The following is a 22,978-nucleotide window of genomic DNA, read 5'->3' on the forward strand; positions in this document are numbered from 1 at the left end:
GGGAGAGAGACAGGGGGAGAGAGAGACAGAGAGAGACAGAGACAGAGAGACAGGGGGAGAGACACAGGGGGAGAGAGAAGACAGGGGGAGAGACAGGGGGAGAGACAGGGGGAGACAGAGAGACAGGGGGAGAGACAGGGGGAGAGAGGGATAGAGACAGGGGGACAGACAGAGGGACAGACAGAGACAGACAGAGGGAGAGACAGAAGAGAGAGGGACAGACAGAGGGACAGACAGAGAGGGACGGACAGCGTGAGGAGACAGAGACAGAGAGGGAGAGAGACAGACAGAGAGAGACAGACAGAGAGAGAGAGAGAGACAGACAGAGAGAGAGACAGAGAGAGAGACAGAGAGAGAGAGACAGAGAGAGACAGACAGAGAGAGACAGACAGAGAGAGACAGACAGAGAGAGACAGACAGAGAGAGACAGACAGAGAGAGACAGACAGAGAGAGACAGAGAGAGAGAGACAGAGAGAGAGAGAGAGAGAGAGAGAGACAGAGAGAGACAGAGAGAGATAGACAGAGAGAGACAGAGAGAGAGACACAAAAGACAGAGAGAGGCAGGGTGAGCGAAAAACAAAAGCAAGAGACGGGGGGCCACTGGGTGAGCGGAGGGGACTGGGGGGGGCAGCAGGGGCGGGGGGGGGGAGGCGAGGGGGAGGGGGGGGGGGGGGATGTATTAGGGTTGTCGTCTCTGTACCACCAGGGCCGTACCTGTGTGAGCCGCACGGTGGGCGGAGTGGGCCGGGGGCCGCTCGGGGTCTGTGTTGGGAGAGGCCCCCTCGATGCGGAGTCCACGGGGCATCAGGAAATGTACGACCACCTCGTGCCCGGCTCCCGGCTTGTCCGGCCACGACTGGCCAGGCACGGTCGACGTCACCTCCGACCTGCAACGCATTCAATACCGAGCACGGGTCAACTGCCGAGGTCAGAGGTCAGGGCGCCCACATTCCGATAAACCACAAGCAACACTGCCTCGGCGCAGCGGGTAGAACCGCTGCCTCACAGCGCCAGAGACCCGGGTTCGATCCCGACCTCGGGTGCTGCCTTGTGTGCGGAGTTTGCACGTTCTCCCTGTGACCACGTGGGTGCTCCAGTTTCCTCCCACATCCCAAAGACTATGCTGGCTCTGTCTCGGCTATGCTCGGTGCTGGCTGGAAGGGCCGAATGGCCTCCTCCTGCACCTAATTTCTATGTTTTTAATAATAATAATAATAATAATAATAATCTTATTTATATAGCATATTTTCAGTCAACTTGCATTGACCCCAAAGTGCTTCACATAATTACATTACATTACACACAGGCAAAGGTGGGTGAAGTGTCTTGCCCCAAGGACACAACGACAGTATGCACTCCAAAGCGGGATTCGAACCGGCTACCTTCCGGTCGCCAGCCGAACACTTAGCCCATTGTGCCATCTGTCGTCCCACGTTTTTGTGTTTCCTATCCCAGGGGTTAGTCGGTTAATTGTCCCTCTGCAAATTGTCCCTAGTGTGTAGGAAGTGGGATAGCATGGGAACTCGTGTGAATGGGTGATGGAGGGTTGGCATGGACCAGGTGGGCTGAAGGGCCTGTTTCCATGCTGTATCTCAAAACGAAACGGTGCTTGGCATTGTTGATGTGTTTGGCCACCAGTTACACACGAGTCCATCAGGCAAGGCGACTGGTCCTTGATGCCTAGTCTGAAACACGGCACTGCCAAGAGTAAAGGAAACTCAGTACTGGAGTAACTCAGCAGGTCAGGCACCATCGCTGGAGAACGTGGACAGGTGACACTTCAAGTCGAGACCCTTCTTCAGATCAAAGACCCTACAGCGAGCAAGATAGATCACTCGACCAAAAAGACGTAGTTCGGTCATGGGCAGATTCGTGGGTAATTTTCGGCGCCATTTCCGTAACTGGCTTCCGTCTCCGCACCAAAGATCCCGTAGCGGAGCAAAGATACTAGCGCGGAGACGGAAGCCGGTTACGGAAACATCCTCGTAAATATATAAAGTCATTTGGGAAAAATCTTCTCCTCATTTTCAGGATTATAATTTATTAACACAAACTGTTCCCCTGCAACGTTGATTACACTGCGAGTGGGGTCGGGTCGGGTTACTGAAATGGATGAAAAAAATGGCCCACGTTCCGCTCCGTTGCGTACTACACGTCAGCCCATTGCATTTAGGAGTGGTCTATCTTGCTCTGCTATAGGATCTTTGCTTCAGGGGTGGCGGAGGGGGAGAAAGCAGGAAGAGGGGAAAGGCAGGACAAAGCCTGGCAGGATATGGGTGGACACAGACAAGGTGGAGGGGGCTCGATAGGAAGATGGTCGGAACAAAGATTAAAGCAGAAGGCATGAGACAGGCGTGGACTGTGAAGCTGGAGGAAGGAAATGTAGTGTGGATGGCGAGGGGGGGTGGTGGGGGGAGGGAAATAAGTTGTTCGAGGTGGGGTACAAGGAAGGAGAGGAGAGAGGGGAAAGAAAGAGGCAAGGGGGCTTGGGTCGATGGGAGGGCAGACCCAAAAATATGGACCAACTCAGCGGGACAGGCAGCATCTCTGGAGGGAAGGGAATAGGTGACGTTTCGGATCGAGACCCTTCTTCAGGGAAGATGCCAGGAGAGTGCTGGACACTATAAATCAGGGTGGCGCGGAGTCTGGGGAACCGGGACCCCCCCCCCTCCTCATTCCCCACTCACTGGGTTTCCCTCTGAGACCCGCGAATAGCTCCTGGACAGCCGAGTCCAGTTTGATGCTGCATCCATTCCTAGCAATGCTGCCTGAATGATGCACGAGGAGGATTCTTAAGGAACAAACTGTGGACAATGCTGCTTCTGTTGCCCTGGTTACACACAGAGCTCAGAACACCCAGTGACATCGCACACAATACATCAGTAGCAATATCCCAGTGAAGGGCAGAATATGTCGGGGTCACCCCTAAAATATCACCCCAGGGGGGTAACAATTTTCTTTAAAAATAGAGGTGAATATTAAGCACGGTGAAACATTTGCTGCCAGGGTTCAATCCCGACTACAGGTGCTGTCTCTGTGGAGTTTGCATGTTCTCCCTGTGGCTACATGGGCTTCCCCCAGGTGCTCTAGTCTCTGCCCACATCCCAGAGACGTGCAGGTGTGTAGGTTAATTGGCCCTCAGTTTTCATGGAGTAGACGAGACAGTGGGATAACAAAGACCCAGCAGATCAGGCAGCATCTCTGGAGAAAAGGAATAGAAACATAGACAATGACTTGGTTTATACTCTCTAGAATTTAGGAGATTGAGAGGGGATCTTATAGAAACTTACAAAATTCTTAAGGGGTTGGACAGGCTAGATGCAGGAAGATTGTTCCCGATGTTAGGGAAGTCCAGGACAAGGGGTCACAGCTTAAGGATAAAGGGGGAAATCCTTTAAAACCGAGATGAGAAGAACTTTTTTCACAGAGAGTGGTGAATCTCTGGAACTCTCTGCCACAGAGGGTAGTTGAGGCCAGTTCATTGGCTATATTTAAGAGGGAGTTAGATGTGGCCCTTGTGGCTAAGGGGATCACGGGGTATGGAGAGAAGGCAGGTACGGGATACTGAGTTGGATGATCAGCCATGATCATATTGAATGGCGGTGCAGGCTCGAAGGGCCGAATGGCCTACTCCTGCACCTAATTTCCATGTTTCTACAATAGGTGCAGGAGTAAGAGTTGAGCCAGCACCGCCAATCAATATGATCATGGCTAATCATCTATAAAATCAGTACCCCATTCCTGCTTTCTCCCCGTATCCCTTGAATTTGTTAGTCATAAGAGCTAGAGTAAGGTAGCATTTTGAAACAGAACCTTTCTTCAGGCTGCTCGTCTGAAGAGGGGTTCCGACCTGAAATGTCACCGATTCCTTTTCACCAGAGATGCTGCCCGATCCGGTGAGTTACTCCAGCATTTAGTGCCTATCTTCTGAAAAACCACCACCCGCAATTCCTTCCTACACATAGAACTAGTGTACGAGCTGGTGATCGATGGCCAGCATGGACTCAGTGGGATGAAGAGCCTGTTTCCATCCTGTACCTCGAAACTAAACGTGCCCAATAGTAAACCTAAATCCAAATTGAGGGAGTGCAGCGTAGGTTTACAAGGTTAATTCCCGGGATGTCGGGACTGTCGTATGCTGAGAGAATGGAGCGGCTGGGCTTGTACACTCTGGAGTTTAGAAGGATGAGAGGATATCTCATTGAAACATATAAGATTGTTAAGGGCTTGGACACACTAGAGGCAGGAAACGTGTTCCCGATGTTGGGGGAGTCCGGAACCAGGGGCCACACACAGTTTAAGAATAAGGGGTAAGCCATTCAGAACGGAGACGAGGAAACACTTTTTCTCACAGAGAGTGGTGAGTCTGTGGAATTCTCTGCCTCAGGGAGCGGTGGAGGCCGGTTCTCTGGATGCTTTCAAGAGAGAGCTAGATAGGGCTCTTAAAAATAGCGGAGTCAGGGGATATGGGGAGAAGGCAGGAACGGGGTACTGATTGGGAATGATCAGCCATGATCACATTGGATGGCGGTGCTGGCTCGAAGGGCCGAATGGCCTACTCCTGCACCTATTGTCTATTGTCCCGACCCGAAATATCACCATTCCTTTTTCCCCAGAGATGCTGCCTGACCCTCTGAGTTTCTCCAGCACGTTGTGTTATGCTCGCGGTTCCAGCGACTTCACTGTCTCTATCTATATGTCTCCAAGCTTGGATTCAAGTCACCGCCAGAGATTGCACCTAGAAGCGAAAATGAGAAGGGCCGAATGGCCTACTCCTGCACCTATTGTCTACTGCCAAACATTGGAAGGGTTGGATACAGAGGTGAGGGTGTGGTCTAACCAGTGGATCTATGGTGCAATTGCTCTGCTTCAGCTCACTAGCTCCATACCCAATAACCTACCCCCATTAACCTACCTACCTCTCAGGAGAAGAGCCAGCAAAGGTCCTGGCAGGAGGCTGGTCAGTCATCGTGGCTTCCGAGGCTTCCCCTGTGTCTGGAGCTGAAAGGAATCAGGAGGCAGCAGCGTTAAAGACCGGTAGTTTAGAGATACAGCGCAGAAACAGGCCCTTCAGCCCATCGAGCAGTGCCGACCAGATATCCCCGCGCACTGAACAAGCCCCGCTGAGTGCCCCCCTCCCCCCATGAACTGACTCCCTCGCATATCGACCTATTTGCTGCTTTACTGCTTTACCAGTTTAATTGTTTAATCTTGTTTCTCTGGGTGCCTACATTTGTAGCTAATTAAGTTATTACATCGGATAGAAGCTGCAATACAAATCCCGTTGTACCTCTGTGCAATGACAAGATATTATTATTATTAGAATTCCACAGATTCACCACCCTCCGACTAAAGAAATTCCTTCTCATCTCCATCCGAAAGGAACGTCCTTTAATTCCGAGGCTGTGACCTCTGGTCCTAGACTCTCCCACTAGTGGAAACATCCTCTCCACATCCACTCCACCCAGGCTTGTGCTCTATGTACATGGAGAGTTGAGCCTGCAAATGATCGCTTGGCCTTTCAGCTGAGCGCCACTTACCAGGGTCCGCTTCCTTGCTGTGGGGGTCCGCATTGTCTATGTTCACCTCCCCCGGCTCAGCCTCGTCTCTGGACGTCGCCTCGTCAGTGGTGGCAACGGGATCCATCTCCTGGGTTTCGGACAGTTCCAGCGGTTCCAGGCCAGCCTGAGAGGAGACTGAACGAAAGACAAGATGAGGCAAGGAAAGTCAAACGGTTTGAAATGGTTTGAAACATGAAAGTAAGCATGCAGGTGCAGCAGGCAGCGAAGAAAGCGAATGGCATGTTGGCCTTTATAACAAGAGGAATCAAATATAGCAGCAAAGACGTCCTTCTGCAGTTGTACAGAGCCCTAGAGAGACCACACCTGGAGTATTGTGTTCAGTTTTGGTCCCCTAATTTGAGGAAGGACATTCTTGCTATTGAGGGAGTGCAGCGTAGGTTTACAAGGCTAATTCCCGGGATGGCGGGACTGTCACATGCTGAGAGAATGGAGCAACTGGGCTTGTATACTCTGGAGTTTAGAAGGATGAGAGGGTATCTCATTGAAACATATAAGATTGTTAAGGGCTTGGACACACTAGAGGCAGGAAACATGTTCCCGATGTTGGGGGAGTCCAGAACCAGGGCCACACAGTTTAAGAATAAGGAGTAAGCCATTTAGAACGGAGACGAGGAAACACTTTTTCTCACAGAGAGTGGTGAGTCTGTGGAATTCTGCCGCAGAGAGCAGGGTTCTCTGGATGTTTTCAAGAGAGAGCTAGAGAGGGCTCTTAAAAATAGCGGAGTCATGGGATATGGGGAGAAGGCAGGTGCTGATTGTGGATGATCAGCCATGATCACATCGAAGGGCCGAATGGCCTACTCCTGCACCTATTGTCTATTCAATTCCACCCGTTGGGCGAAGCTTTGAGTTTCAAACACAGCTAGCTGCTCCGCAACGTACGATGGGGTGACGTACCATAGAGGGAGTGCAGAGACGGTTCACCAGACTGATTCCTGGGATGTCAGGACTGTCTTATGAAGAAAGACTGGATAGACTTGGTTTATACTCTCTAGAATTTAGAAGATTGAGAGGGGATCTTATAGAAACTTACAAAATCTTAAGGGTTGGACAGGTGCAGGAAGATTGTTCCCGATGTTAGGGAAGTCCAGGACAAGGGGTCACAGCTTAAGGATAAAGGGGAAATCCTTTAAAACCGAGATGAGAAGAACTTTTTTCACGCAGAGAGTGGTGAATCTCTGGAACTCTCTGCCACGGAGAGTAGTTGAGGCCAGTTCATTGGCTATATTTAAGAGGGTATTAGATGTGGCCCTTGTGGCTAAGGGGATCAGGGGGTATGGAGAGAAGGCAGGTACGGGATACTGAGTTGGATGATCAGCCATGAACATATTGAATGGCGGTGCAGGCTCGAAGGGCCGAATGGCTAATCCGCAATTTCTACGATGTTTCTACGTTCCGATGAGCCCATCGTAAATCCAAAATATCGCAAGTCGAAAATGCATTGACTACACCTGACCTACCAGACATTGTCTCCCTTCTGAGAGAAGAGACTTAGTGCCTTAGCCTGGATCGACAGTCGGCTAAGCGGTAAGCGTGGGTGACTGGGAGCTGCGGCTCGCTGCCGTTGCCCAGCGTCATGAGAGAGTATCGTACCGCATATCGCTAGCCCGGGAAAAAGATCAAAGATGAAAATTCGAAGTACTGAGTAGCGTGAATTGCTTTTGCATCCTCGGAAAGAGGTTTCGGGTCGAGACCCTTCTTGAAACTGGAAGTGGGGCACCTCCTGCAACTGACGAGGGTAGATATCCACAAACGGGCCGAGACGGCATTTTTCCCCCAACCCTCGTTCATCCGCCCACATCTACCGGCAGTGATGGAGTTGATCGCGAGGTCCGTGACATCCTCTCCTCCCTCGCGCGAGCCGAGGCGCGTGTCCAGGACGCTGTGGAAACAACGAATGGGACAAATAAGCAGCCGGAACACAACCACTGCCCGTTTAGTTTAGAGATACAGCGCGGAAACAGGCCCTTCGGCCCACTCACCAGCGATTAGTAAACTATCACACACACACTGGGGACAATTTTACATTCCCACCACGCCAAGTAACCTACAAACCTGTACGACTTTGGAGTGTGGGAGGAAACTGAAGATCTCGGAGAAAACCCACATTGCGTACAGTTTTGGTCTCCAAATCTGAGGAAGGACATTATTGCCATAGAGGGAGTGCAGAGACGGTTCACCAGACTGATTCCTGGGATATCAGGACTGTCTTATGAAGAAAGACTGGATAGACTTGGTTTATACTCTCTAGAATTTAGAAGATTGAGAGGGGATCTTATAGAAACTTACAAAATTCTTAAGGGGTTGGACAGGCTAGATGCAGGAAGGTTGTTCCCGATGTTGGGGAAGTCCAGGACAAGGGGTCACAGCTTGAGGATAAGGGGGAAATCCTTTAAAACCGAGATGAGAGGAACTTTTTTCACACACAGAGTGGTGAATCTCTGGAACTCTCTGCCACAGAGGGTAGTTGAGGCCAGTTCATTGGCTATATTTAAGAGGGAGTTAGATGTGGCCCTTGTGGCTAAGGGGATCAGGGGGTATGGAGAGAAGGCAGGTACGGGATACTGAGTTGGATGATCAGCCATGATCATATTGAATGGCAGTGCAGGCTCGAAGGGCCGATTGGCCTACACCTGCACCTAATTTCTATGTTTCTATGGTCATGGGGAGATCGTGCAAACTCCATACAAGCAGCACCCGGAGTCGGGATCGAACCCGGGTCTCTGGCGCTGTAAGGCAGCAACTCTACCGCTGCGCCACCGTGCCACCCTCTGGAAAGAGGTCAAAAAATTGCACGCAGCGAGATTCCTCCAGCAGATATTGAAGGCATATTTCTTATTAGTTTTTTGGTTTTTAATTCGTTTTAGAGATACAGCGTGGAAATAACTCTCTGCAGCCCCTAAAGCATCACTAAAGCTAGCTTCTTTCAGCTTCGGACGATAGCTAAAATTAAAAAAAAATTCTCCAGTTTGATGACCCGGAAAAGATCATCCACACATTCATCTCCTCCCGCCTAGATTACTGCAACTCCCTCTACACTGGCATCAGCCAATCTTCCCTGTCCCGCCTGCAACTGGTCCAAAACGCCGCAGCGAGACTCCTGACGGGCATCCGAAAAGGGACCACATCATCCCAATCCTGGCCTCTCTCCACTGGCTCCCTGTGCGGTTCCGTATAAACTTCAAGATTCTCCTCCATGTCTACAATGCCCTCAATGGGCTTGTCCTGCCCCCACCTACATAAAAAGTCTTCTCACCCACCACTCCACCTCCAGGCCCCTCAGATCGGCCGACTTTGGGGCTGCTGAATATCCCGCGGTCTAGGCATAAGCTCTGGGGCGACCGTGCCTTTGCGGTTGCAGCCCCTAGACTGTGGAACAGCATCAATCCCCTTCCCCATCAGAACGAACAACCCCCTCCATCCACTCCTTTAAGTCGAGACTTATCTCTCTACTCCCAAGCCTCTCCTGACGTCCACTGAGTGAGGGCTACATGTATATATGTATGTAGTTTGTTTTGTTGTGCTATTCTTCTAACAAATGTAAAGCACTTTGGCCAACGAGAGTTGTTTTCTAAATGTGCCATATAAATAAATGTGACTTGACTTGACAATCACCTTGACAAGATGGCCGCCCTCACCTGGTTTGTCCATTTGGTCTCGGCTGGTCATCGGCTGCGTGAACGGACCACTCATCTGACCTGTGACCTGCGGCCGTTTCCATGGCAACTGTCAATGGGGGGGGGGGGGGGGAAAAATAGGATTAATCTCACGCGCGCACACACACACACACCACACCCACCCACTTATAGTTGCCCCAAGATGAATAACTTTACGTCACAGATACAGCGTGGAAACAGGCCCTTCGGCCCATCGAGCCTGCCCCGAGCAGCGTTCACCCCATACACTTGTACTATCCTGCACACTAGGTTTACACAGTGTACTACAAACCTGCACGTCTTTGGAGTATGGGAGGAAACCGCAGCACCCGGTGGAAAAACCCACGCAGGTCGCGGGGAGAACGTGCAAACTCCGTACAGGCAGCACCCGTATTCAGGATCGAACCTGGGTCTCTGGCGCTGTGAGGCAGCAACTCTACCTGCAAGCCGCCCCCTGCTTAGTGCAAGACACAGCCAGTGCTGCGCAAGGTTCCTGAAGCAACCTCAGCACTATGCAGCGAACCCCGCTCTAACTCCGCAAGGCCTCACCTTTAGCGCGAGACTCCCTCTGTCCCGACTGCTCGTCGCTGCCCCCCTGCTGGGCCCCTGGGCGCTGCCGGGCCAGTTAGCAGCTCCTGGAACACACAACATGGTGTCAGATACACCGATCTGGCGTAGCCCGTCTGCCTGGAAATCCCTTCCCAAAGTTCTCGCCTTTCGGCAACAAACCCATTCGGGGATTCAGGAGAAACTTTGTTATCGGGAGAGCGGGGGGGGGGTGGTGGGGGGGGGGGGGGGGGGGTGGGGGGCGTTGAAGGAGCGGGGGAACTGCGTGGTAGAGCCACTGTCGGGGGGGGAGTGGGGGAGGTGGGTGCGTTGAAGGAGAAACTGGGCAAACAGGAGGGAGAAAGAAAGGGAGAGATACAATGGTGGGACTAGAAAGGTGGTAAGGCATCAAGACTACTCCGCCATTCAATCGTGGCTGATCTATCTCTCCCTCCTAACTCTATTCTCCTGCCTTCTCCCCATAACCCCCGACACCTGCACTAGTCAAGAATAGTACTGAGAAGAAGGGCCGAAAGGTCTCCCTCCATGCTCCATGTGAAAGGGCTTGAAGTGAGACAGATAGCACCGTGCTTGTTCCTGGACACAGCACCTCATCCCCAAAGCTTGAGTTCTATGGATCTTGGCAGATGTGTAGGCTGATGTCGTGGTAAAACACAGCGTGGCGGTTACCAGAATGGTCCCTGGGGCTGGGGGATGTTTGACCCTCCAGGAGGGATTCAGTGAACTGAGCCTCTACCCTAGATCAGGATTGAACCCGGGTCTCCGGCACTGTAAGACAGCAGCTCCACCCGCTGCGCCAGTCAAAATTAGATCATCCGCACGCACTCTCTCTTCCCACCCAAGCACCAGATGTTGCACCTTGTCTGAATATTCCCTGTTGGGGCCCCCGGCTTAATTGGTAACGCCAGCAGTCACTCCCCCCCCCCCCCACCATCACCCTCGGGACATGTCTGTCTGTCTGCTCGAGAGAATGGAGCGGCTGGGCTCGTACACTCTGGAGTTTAGAAGGATGAGAGGGATTCTTATTCAAACACAAAAGATTGTTAAGGGTTTTGGACACGCTAGAGGCAGGAAACATGTTCCCCATGTTGGGGGAGCCCAGAACCAGGGACCACACACAGTATAAGAATAAGGGGTAAGCCATTTAGAACGGAGACGAGGAAACACTTTTTCTCACAGAGAGTGGTGAGTCTGTGGAATTCTCTGCCTCGGAGGGCGGTGGAGGCAGGTTCTCTGGATGTTTTCAAGAGAGAGCTAGATAGGGCTCTTAAAGATAGCGGAGTCAGGGGATTTGGGGAGAAGGCAGGAACGGGGTACTGATTGGGGATGATCAGCCATGATCACATTGGCTCGAAGGTCCGAATGGCCTACTCCTGCACCTATTGTCTATTGAGACCGTGCCATCCTTCTGGAGACGATGTTCCCACTGCGCTATTGGAGAGGGAGCTGTAGAATCCACACACAGGTACAGCGAAGGTGCAAGGAGACATTCCCACGTCAGGGTGAGGAGCAACTTGGAGGGGATTCTGCCAACGGAGCCATTTATTCAAATCGTCTTTTAAATACGATTAAAATCTACAGACGAGAGAGTGTCGCAGAGAAGAGAGAGATGCAGACACAGATAAGAGAGACACACAGATAAGGGAGAGAAAGACACACAAGCAAGAGAGACACACACACAGGGGAGAGAGAAAGGGAGAGGGAAAGGGAGAGAGAAGGGGAGAGGGAGAGGGAAGGGGAGAGGGAAGGGGAGAGGGAAGGGGAGAGGGAAGGGGGAGAGGGAAGGGGAGAGGGATGGAGAGATGGAGAGAGAGAATGAAGGGGGAGAGAGAGAGGGAAGGGGAGAGGGGAGGGGAAGGGAGGGGAGAGAAGGGGAGAGAGGGAAGGGGAGAGGGAAGAGATGGGAAGGGGAAGAGGGAAGGGGAGAGGAAGGGAAGGGGAGGGGAAGGGGAGAGGGAAGTGAAGGGGGCCATGTTGGGGAGAGGGAAGGGGAGAGGAAGGGGAGTAGCCCAAGAGGGAAGGGGAGAGGGAAGGGGAGAGGGACTGGGAGAGGGAAGGGGAGAGGAAAGGGCGATGAGAGTTGAAGGGGAGAGGGAAGGGGAGGACCCCCTCCCGGAGAGGGAAGGGGAGAGGGAAGGGGAATAGAGGGAAGGGGAGAGGGAAGGGGAGAGAGGGAAGGGGAGAGGGACCCTCGAGAGGGAAGGGGAGAGAGAAAGGGGAGAGAGAAAGGGACGAGAGCAAAGGGAGAGAAAGGGAGAGAGAAAGGGAGAGAGAACGGGACAGAGAAAGGGAGAGAGAAAAGGGAGAGAGAAAGGGATCAGGAAAGCAGAGAGAAAGCTCTAGAGAAAGGGAGAGAGAAAGGGAGAGAGAAAGGGAGAGAGAAAGGGGAGAGAGAAAGGGAGACAGGTCTTCATGGTGGATGATCTTTGCCAAGAGCAGCCGCTGCTCACGGTCCTGCCATGGGAAGCGGTTGGTAGGTGAGGAGGTGGGGGAAATGGACGAGGAGGGGGAGGGGGAAGGGTACAGGATGGGGGGGGGGGGGGGGGGGTTAGAAGAGGTGCGCTTGGTGCGACCATACTCACCATGACTGGGCTGTGGGAGGGAGGCTGCAGGTTGGACAGGCAGCGGGCCTGGAGGTGGCGGTAACTGAGCTCGGGGTCATCTGGGGACGAGGAGCTGTCGGGCTGGGAGTCCTCCACGATCAGCAAGCGTGCGGTGTCCTGCTGAGAGAAGTCGGCCTCCACCTGTGTTCCGTTAGGGTCCATGTAACGCACTAGAGGGACAAGCACACGCACTAACACACACACGGGGATTCATCAGTGTCACTGCCTCATAAAGGTAGCCAGCATCATCAGAGACCCACACCACCCTGGCCACACACTCACCTCACCCCTACCATCGTGAAGAAGGTACAGGAGCCTGAAAACTGTAACATCCAGGTTCAGGAACAGCTTCTTCCCTGCAGCCATCAGGCTATTAAACATTACAACCTCATATAAACTCCGAACTACATTGACTATTAGTTTAAGAAGGAACTGCAGATGCTAGGAAAATCAAAGGTAGACAAAAATGCTGGAGGAACTCAGTGGGTGAGGCAGCATCTATGGAGCAAAGAAGGGTCTCGACCCGAAAGGTCACCTATTCCTTCGCTCCATAGATGCTGCCTCACCCGCTGAGTTTCTCCAGCATTTTTGTCTACCTTACATGGACTACTAGTTGAGTTTAGTTTAGAGATACAGCGCGGAAACAGGCCCTTCGGCCCACCGGGTCCGCTCCGACCAGCAATCCCCGCACTTTAATACTATCCCACACCCACTAGGGACAATTTTCACATTTACACCAACCCAATTAACCTATAATCCTACACGTCTTTGGAGTGTGGGAGGAAACCGAAGATCTTGGGAGAAAACCAACGCAGGTCACGGGGAGAACGTGCAAACTCCGTACAGACAGCACCCGTAGTTGGGATCGAACCCGGGGTCTCCGGCGCTGTATTCGCTGTAAGGCAGCAACTCTACCGCTGCACCACCATGACCGGCCCACTGTGACTATTATTGCAGGCAGACAAAAATGCTGGAGAAACTCAGCGGGTGAGGCAGCATCTATGGAGCGAAGGAAATAGGCGACGTTTCGGGCCGAAAACCCCTGCTTCAGACTGATGGTGAGGATGAGGGTGGGGTGGGGGTGGGGGGGGGGTGGGTGGGGGGGGGGAGGGGGGGGGGGGAGGAAAGGAAGAGGAGAGGAGCCAGAGGGCTGAGGGGGAGCTGGGAAGGGGAGGAGACAGTGAGGACTACCTGAAATTAGAGAAGTCAATGTTCATGCCGCTGAGGTACAAACTGCACAAGTGACTATTATTGTGTGTTTTTGCATGTACGTATGTGTCTGTGTAAATATATATAATATATGTGCATTCCAGATGCGTGTATTTGCATGTGTATATATATACACACACACTGAACATTTTGTTCTCTCACATTTATTACATTTAATATGCTATATTTACATATTCTGTTGTGCTGCTGCAAGTAAGGCTTTCGGTATTCTATCTGGGACAAATGACAATAAAACACTCCTGACTCTTGAGGTCTCAGGTGTGTCACATACCAGAGTTATGGGTAGGCTACTTCTCCCCCTACCCTCGTTCTCTCCCACCCTCCCCCCTCTCTACGTCTCCCCCCCCCCCCCCCCCCTCTCTACCTCTCCCCCCCCCCCCCCCCGCGCCCTCTGTCCCACACCCCATCCCCTTTCACCCTCTCTCCCGTTCATAGGTGATAGGAGCATTATCAGGCCGTTCGGCCCATCAAGTCTGCTCCGCCATTCAATCGAGGCTGACCTATCTCATCGTGGCTTGGTTCGGCAACTTGAGTGCCCAGTAGCGGTATGTCAAGGAGGACTCTCTCCAACTTCTACAGGTGCACAGTAGAGAGAATGCTGACCGGTTGCATCGTGGCTTGGTTCGGCAACTTGACGCCCAGGAGCGGAAAAGACTACAAAAAGTAGTAAACACTGCCCAGTCCATCATCGGCTCTGACCTCCCCACCATCGAGGGGATCTATCGCAGTCGCTGCCTCAAAAAGGCTGGCTGCATCATCAAGGACCCACACCATCCCGGCCACACACTCATCATCTCCCCGCTACCTTCAGGTAGAAGGTACAGGAGCCTGAAGACTGCAACGTCCAGGTTCAGGAATAGCTACTTCCCCACAGCCATCAGGCTATTAAACTCAACTCAAACAAAACTCTGAACATTAATACCTGTTTATTTGCACTTTACCCGTTTTATTCATTCATGTGTGTGTATATTTATATAATGGTATATGGACACACTGATCTGTTCTGTATTCATGCCTACTATATTCTGTTGTGCTGAAGCAAAGCAAGAATTTCATTGCCCTATCTGGGACACATGACAATAAACTCTCTTGAATCTCTTGATCAGACTAATAAAATAGTACAGCCAGAACAAATCGGGGCCGGCATCTGATGACTGATTTGTTCAAGAAAGAACTGCAGATGCTGGAAAAATCGAAGGTGGACAAAAAAAAAATGCTGGAGAAACTCAGCAAGCGAGGCAGCATCTATGGAGCGACGGAATTTGTTTAGGTCTCTTCTCGCCTATTCACCTCCCCACCCCTCTACTTTCTGTCGCCTATTCTTTTTCTCCAGAGACATTGCCTGACCCACCGAGTTACTCCAGCATTTTCTATCTATCTTTGGTAGAAGCCAGCAGTTCCTTGGAGAGAAGAAACGGGTGATGTTTCGGGTCGAGAACCTCAGTCTGAAGAAGGGTCTCTCCCGAAAAAACGTCGCCCATTCCTTCTCGCCAGAGATGCTGCCTGTCCCGCTGAGTTACTCCAGTATTTCGTGTTTATCTTTGATTTAAACTGGCATCTGCAGTTCTTTCCTACACAGTGAATCTCCTCCACACAGGCCCATTCATATATTCCTCAGGAGGTCACAGGAAAAACACACCAGGAGTACAATTAATGAGGTAATCAAATTATGCAAAGGCCTTGGGGGGAAGTTGGCAAAAAAAATATTTTGCTTTGCATCCTCCATGTACTCAGTTCCCAGAAAATAGGTGCAGGAGTAGGCCATTTGGCCCTTCGAGCCAGCACCATCATTCAATATGGCTGATCATCTAAAATCAGTTCCCCGTTCCTGTTTTTTCCCCCACATCCCTTGATTCCGTTAGCCCCAAGAGCTATATCTAAAGTCCCTGTCCCACAATGCGAGTTTACCCAAGAGCTCTCCCGAGTTTTAAAAAAAATCAAACTTGTGGTACTTAATCACGAGTATTTTTTTTACTCTTGGACATTTTTCAGTGTTGAAAAAACGTCACGGGTTTCCGCGTTTCCAGAGTACCTGCCGTTAGCGTTACGAGCCCCTACGTACCCGCTACATACATTCTCCGAGTTCGACTCAGGGGGGAAATCCGGGAGAACTCTTGAATTACCTCGTACAGTGGGACAGGGCCTCAATTCTCCCTTGAAAACATCCAGTGATTTGGCCTTCACTGCCTTCTGTGGCAGAGAATTCCACAGATTCACAACTCTCTGGGTGAAAAAGTTTTTCCTCATCTCAGTCCTAAATGGCCAACCCCTTATTCTTAAACTGCGACCCCTAGTTCTGTACACCCCCCCGACATGGGGTGCATTTTCCCTGCATCTAGCCCATCCAATCCCTTAAGAATTTTATATGTTTCTGTACGATCCCCTCTCATCCTCCTAAATTCCAGTGAATATAAGCCCAGTCGATCCATTCTTTCATCATGTGTTAGTTCCGCCATTCTGGGAATGAACCTACCACTTCCTCAATAGCAAGAAAGTCCTTCCTCGAATTAGGAGACCAATACTCCAGGTGTATGTAACATCGATGCAGGAGAAGGCCATTTAGACTTGGGTGCCTACTTTGTCATCATTAGACTCATCAAAAGCATACCACACAAGAGGCCATTCAGCCTACTGTGTCCATGCAAGTAACAAAACTACCTATCCCAAACCCTACTTGGAGCAAAAGGTCTATATGTCACAGCTTGTCAAGTCTCCATCCATGTACTGCTCAATAGATGGTGATGGCTTCTGTAATGATCACTCAGTCACCACGAGAATATCAGATTCCCATCACCCCTCTTTTCCTACCCCCTCCCTAATTTGTGTACCATGAATTTAAATCTATTCTTTCTTTTAACCATATAACAATTCCAGCACGGAAACAGGCCATCTCGGTCCTACAAGTCCGTGCCGAACAACTTTTTTCCCCTTAGTCCCACCTGCCTGCACTCATACCATAACCCTCCATTCCCTTCTCATCCATATGCCTATCCAATTTATTTTTAAATGATACCAACGAACCTGCCTCCACCACTTCCACTGGAAGCTCATTCCACACCGCTACCACTCTCCGAGTAAAGAAGTTCCCCCTCATGTTACCCCTAAACTTCTGTCCCTTAATTCTGAAGTCATGTCCTCTTGTTTGAATCTTCCCTATTCTCAAAGGGAAAAGCTTGTCCACATCAACTCTGTCTATCCCTCTCATCATTTAAAGACCTCTATCAAGTCCCCCCTTAACCTTCTGCGCGCCAGAGAATAAAGACCTAACTTATTCAACCTTTCTCTGTAACTTAGTTGTTGAAACCCAGGCAACATTCTAGTAAATCTAGTTATCTTCCTTCTCCAAAGGGATTTATGTTCTTTCCTTTCCCCATCTTGGTCCCTCATAATTGTATACAATTATTAAGTATCTAAATACTTGAGCGGCAATCTCTGGGGAACATGGATAGGCGACGTTGCAAGTTGAGCCAATAGACAATAGGTGCAGGAATAGGCCATTTGGCCCTTCGAGCCAGCACCGCCATTCAATGTGATCATGGCTGATCATCCCCAATCAGTACCCCGTTCCTGCCTTCTCCCCATATCCCCTGACTCTGCTATTTTTAAGAGACCTATCTAGCTCTCTCTTGAAAGCATCCAGAGAACCTGCCTCCACCGCCGTCCGAGTCAGAGAATTCCACAGACTCACCACTCTCTGTGAGAAAAAGTGTTTCCTTGTCTCCGTTCCAAATGGCTTACTCCTTATTCTTAGCCAACAGAACACTTGTAGTGTGGGCGCGGTTGAAATGTTGGAAACATGCCAGCAATTTCCACACAGCAAGATCCCACACACAGACCACGAGCAAGTGTTGTTATAATTTTGTTTTGGTCAGGGAAGTATTCAAGTCAGAGGCACATGTGGTGGCACAGCGGTAGAGTTGCTGCCACAGCGCCATGCACCTGGGTTCGATCCCGACTGTGGGTGTCTCTGGAGGGCAAGGATAGGCAACGTCTGAAGAAGGGTCCCATCTCAAAGTGTCGCCTCCCCTTGTCCTCCAGAGTTACTGCCTGACCCATCGAGTTACTCCAGCACTGCATGTTCTGTAAAGAGCAGATATTGCACAAAGTCGAGGCAACATAAACGACACAAGCACGCTGTGGAACAAACACCAGATGATAGCATATATTGTAAACACAGACTGCAAACAGACGACACACAACATTGTTCGAGGCAAGCTGAGTAAGTTTGCAGGTGACACAAAACTGGGTGGCATCGGAGATAGATAGCCACGATGGTCATCAAAAATTACAGCAGGATCTTGATCAGTTTGGCACAGGAATAGCTGATGGAATTTAATACAGAGAAGTCAAACCGTGGCAAGACTTTCACCGTGAATGGCAGGGCCCTGGAGAGCGTTGTTGAGCATTGGGATCAGGAAAGTGCAGGTATATAGTTCCTTGAAAGTGGCATCACAGCTGGATAGGGTGGACAATAAGCCTTTCAGCATCATTGCCTTTCATCAGTCAGAGTATTGAGTATTGGAAGGTTATATTACAGTTGTACAAGACAATGGCAAGGCTACATGTGGAGTATCATGTTTAGTTTTGGTCACGGTACTGTCAGAAAGATGTTGTTTAACCTGGAAAGAACGCAGAGAAGATTCACGAGGATGTTGCTAGGTCTTGAGGGCCTGTGATCGGGAGAGGTTGGCCAGCCTAGTACTTTGCTCCTTACCTTCTGAATTTTGTAGTCGGCAGGGCAGTACTCTGCATCTCGCCAACTTGGACAATTTTACATTTTTATCAAGCCAATTAACCTACAAACCTGTACGTCTTTAGAGTGTGGGGGGAAACCGAAGATCTCGGAGAAAACCCACACAGATTACGGGGAGAACGTACAAACTCCATACAGACAGCACCTGTAGTCGGGATCGAACCCAGGTCTCTGGCGCTGCATTTTGCTGTAATGCCCCTGTCCCACTTAGGAAACCTGAACGGAAACCTCTGGAGTCTTTGCGCCCCACCCAAGGTTTCCGTGCGGTTCCCGGAGGGTTTTTTTGTCAGTCTCCCTACCTGCTCCACTACCTGCAACCTCCAGCAACCTCCGGGAACCACACGGAAACCTTGGGTGGGGCGCAAAGTCTCCAGAGGTTTCTGTTCAGGTTTCCTAAGTGGGACAGGGGCATAAGGCAACAACTCTACCGCAGTGCCACCGTGACTGCCCTTGGAGTGCAGGAGGATGAGGGATGATCTTGTATAGGCATGTAAGGTCATGAGAGGAATAGACAGCATGGATGCACAGAGCATTTTATCCAGAGGAGTGGAATCAAGAACCAGAGGACAGGTTTAAGGTGAGAGGGTAAAGATTTAATAGGAAGCTGAGGGGTAACCTTTTCACACAGAGGTGGTGGGTATATGGAATGGGCTGCCAAATGAGGTCGTTCAGACAAATACTACAACAACGCTTAAAATATATTTGGATAGGTACATAGATAGGAAAAGATATAGGCCAAACATTGCCAGGTGTAGATGGAGCATCTTGGTTGTCATGGGCAAGTTGGGCCGAAGGGACTGTTTCTATGCTCGAGAACAACAACAGTGAATGTGTCGCGAACAAGGGCCAGAGACCCTACATAAAGCAAACTGCAGATGTTGGAAATCCGATTTAAAACAAGAAAACTTTAAATTCATAGCAGTTCGGGTAGCATCTGTGAAAAGAGACGGTCTTTCATCAGTGTGTAGGAAGGAACTGCAGATGCCGATTTCAACTAAAGGGGGACACAAAGTGCGGGAGTAACTCAGCGGGCCAGGCAGCATCTCTGGAGAGAAGGAATGGGTGACGTTTCGGCTCGAGACCCTTCTTCAGACTGAGAGTCGGGGGGAAAGGGAAACTTTAATCAGGCCTGCCCTGATCAAAAGCAAATGAGCAGAAGGTGGAAGGTACAACTGGTGTTCGGCACAACATGCTGGAGTCACTCAGTGGGAAAGGAGCATCTCTGGAGAGAAAGAATCAATTTCAGGTCAAGACCCTTCTTCAGAAGTCAGAAGTTCAGAAGTCCCTACCTCTCATGTAAACCACCATCTGCAGTTCCTTCCAACACATACAACTGACACACATGGGAGATGGAGGAACAGGAGTCCCTCTCAGACAGAGATTGTAAATGGCAGTAACTGAAAGAATAAAAATCTGAATACAGATCCCCTACTGTGTGGGACTGGCTGCAGGGCGACCAGATTTTGCAGATACACCCCAAACACTATTTTCAGTCAAAGATATTACAGATATGAGGCTCCGATTTTGTGCATTATCACATTTATCAGAGGTAATGAGCAGAAGGTACAAGATACAATTGATATTCATGGCGATGGAAGAACAGGACTCCCTCTCAGGCAGAGTTTGTGGAACAAAAGTGGCAGTAAATACAATTATATATATATTTTTTCATGTTCCCAGTTGCCTCCCCGGGTCTCTGGCCCTCCCCGCCTGCAGCCGGTGGGGTTTCTCCTGATCTGGGAGCCTGTGCAGGTCGCGATCGGCACGAGGGCCGGCGCCCAGCCCCGGATCCCCGGCCTGTCCCTACCTGTGGTGCCGGGATCAGTGTTGTCCGGAGCGGCGCCGCCTGTGGATTCCCCCCCCGCCTGGAAATTGTTACAGCGGTCAAATGTATCCACTCCCTCGCCCCGCCCCCGCAACTCGCCCATTGGCCCGCCCGCCGCAGCCCCGGCTGATCGACAGCGCTCTGCACCAATGGCAGGGGCGGGACCAGGCTTCCAGGGAGAAGGCTGCAGAGAGAGGCCTCATACCCTCCCCCTCCTTCTCCTCCACCTCCCCCCATTCCCCCCCCCCATCCCCTCCACCTCCCCCCCTCCTCCTCCTCCCCCCTCCCCCTCCACCCCCTCTCCCACCTCCTCCTCCCCCCTCCCCCCCCCCCCCTCCCTCTTCTCCCCCCCCCCTTCCTTCTCCCCCCTCTCTCACCCCTCCACCTCCCCCACCTCCCACCCCACCTCCCCCTCACTCCTCCCCCTCCTCCCGACCCCTCCCCCCATCCCCTCCACCTCCCCTCGTCCCCCCACCCCCTCTCCTCCTCCTCCCTCCCCCCTCCCTCCCCCTCCCCACCCCTTCTCCTTCCCCTCCACCTCCCCCTCACCCTCCCTCCCCTCACCCCCTTTCCCTCCCTCCTCTCTAACCCCCTCCCCCTGCCTTCTCCCCCCTTTTCCTCTCCCCCTCCACCCTCCACTCGCCTCATAACCGCCCCCCTTCTCCACCCCATCCACCTCACCTTCTCCCTCCCCCTCCCCCCTCCTCCCCACCTCCCTCCCCCTCCACCTCACCTCCTCCCCTCACCCCACCTCTCCCCCCCTTCCCCTCCCACTCCGCCCACCCCTCCTCCCCCCGCCCCTACTCCACCTCCCCTTCCACCTCCCCCCCTCCCCCCTCCCCCCCCCCCTTCCACCTCACACCCCCCTCTCCCCCCCTCACCCTCCTCCCCTCCACCTCCCCCCTCACCTCCACCTCCTCCCCCCTCCCCTCCCCCCTTCCACCTCACCTCCTCCTCTCCTCCTCCACCTCCCCCCCTCCCCCTCCTCCTCTCCACCCCTCCCATTTCCGCCCCCCCCCCCTTCTCCCCCCCCAATCTCCTCTCCCTCTCCCCCTCCCCCTACCCCACTCTCCCCCCAACCCCCCTCCCCCCCCTCCTTCCCCTCCTCCCCCCTCCCCCCCTCCAGGGAGAAGGCTTTTGCAGAGAGAGGCCTCTCCCCTCCTCCACCCTCCCCTCCCTCCGTGTCTCCCCCACACTCCTTCTCCCCCCCCGACATCCCCCCGTGAGAGGCCCCTTCTACCCCCCTCCCTCTCCTCCTCTCTCCCCCTCTCCGAACTCTAATCCTCTCCACCCCCTCCCTCTCCTCTCCTCCCCCCTCTCCCATTACTCCCCTCCATTCTTTCCCCTCTCTGCCCACAGTCACTGGGTGCCATGGTGTTATCCTGTTCCACAGTCACCACGGCCAACTGATCTTCTCTGTGTAGATATTTGACAGGAGGAAGGAGCTTTAAACAAAATCGTAATCCTGTCCACAACTGCCATCTTGCTGGGTAGGCTCTGCAGGCTGGGTTTTATTTAAGGGTGGGGAAAGCAGGGGGGGGGGGGGGAAGGGAGGGGGAGGGAAGGGCTCCCTTGATATGAGTTAGTATTTTTTTTGTTTAGAGATACAAAGTGGAAACTCACGCCGACCAACCATCACCATGTACACTAGTTCTATCCTACACCCTGAAGAGCCTGTTCCTGTACTGTTCTCTGATCTGTTGACAGGGATAGGTAACAACTAGAGCCCCAAGTCTTGCACAGTAGCAGGAGAGATGACGGCCTTGGACTATACGTCTGCCACCTGTTTTAGCTTTAGAGATACAACGTGGAAACAGGCCCTTCGGCCCACCGAGCCATGCACTAGTTCCATCCTACGCACTGGGGACAATTTACAGAGGCCAATCAGCCTGCGAGCCTGCACGCCGTTGGAATACGGGAGATAACCGGAGCACCCGGAGGAAACCCACGTGGTCACGGGGAGAACGTACAAACTCCTTACTGACAGCATAGAAACATAGAAAATAGGTGCAGGAGGAGGCCATTCGGCCCTTCGAGCCAGCACCACCATTCATTGTGATCATGGCTGATCGTCCCCAATCATTAACCCGTGCCTGCCTTCTCCCCATCTCCCTTGACTCCATTAGCCCCTAGAGCTCTATCTAACTCTCTCTTAAATCCATCCAGTGACTTGGCCTCCACTGCCCTCTGTGGCAGGGAATTCCATAAATTCACAACTCTCTGGGTGAAAAATATTTTTTCTCACCTCAGTCTTAAATGACCCCTTTATTCTAAGACTGTGGCCCCCTGGTTCTGGCCTCACCCAACATCGGGAACATTTTTCCTGCATCTAGCTTGTCCAGTCCTTTTATAATTTTATATGTGGTCAGGATCAAACCCGGGTCTCTGGCGCTGTGAGGCAGCAACTCTACCGCTGCGCCACTGTGTGCCATCCTTATTGGTATTGGGCAGAAGCATTGTGATTGCTTTCCTGCCCGTAGTCACAGCTCAGTTCCACCATCCACACCTGTGTCCTGGCTGATGTAAGATGGTTTCTATCATTCATGGGGCCCTGCAGTTCTGCATCTCCTTAGAGTCAAAATCAGTTTTTTAAAAAACTCATAAAGAAAGACTCCACCTACGACAACAATGCTAATTACTAGAGTCAGGATGTTTAGGCGCTAAATATTTCTGAAATAGGCATGCAAAAAGGCAAGATAAAATTACAAAAAAGGCAAGTATTTCCACCACCAAAATATGGTTAAAAATGATAATTATAAAG

General features: G+C 51.7%; 1 protein-coding gene across 1 annotated transcript in view; it reads right to left on the reverse strand.

Moving 5' to 3' along the window:
* tp53bp1 (tumor protein p53 binding protein, 1) overlaps positions 1 to 22,978 on the reverse strand; it is a 75,495-nt gene that overhangs the window by 37,460 nt on the left and 15,057 nt on the right. Inside the window, 7 exon segments of the mRNA XM_055662792.1 lie at positions 716 to 888; positions 4,921 to 5,002; positions 5,542 to 5,697; positions 7,389 to 7,465; positions 9,222 to 9,309; positions 9,793 to 9,874; positions 12,389 to 12,579. Coding sequence (XP_055518767.1) covers positions 716 to 888; positions 4,921 to 5,002; positions 5,542 to 5,697; positions 7,389 to 7,465; positions 9,222 to 9,309; positions 9,793 to 9,874; positions 12,389 to 12,571 — 841 coding nt within the window. The 5' untranslated portion in view covers positions 12,572 to 12,579.

This window comes from Leucoraja erinacea, chromosome 36 (assembly GCF_028641065.1).
Source record: "Leucoraja erinacea ecotype New England chromosome 36, Leri_hhj_1, whole genome shotgun sequence".
NCBI classification, from domain to species: Eukaryota; Metazoa; Chordata; class Chondrichthyes; order Rajiformes; family Rajidae; genus Leucoraja; species Leucoraja erinaceus.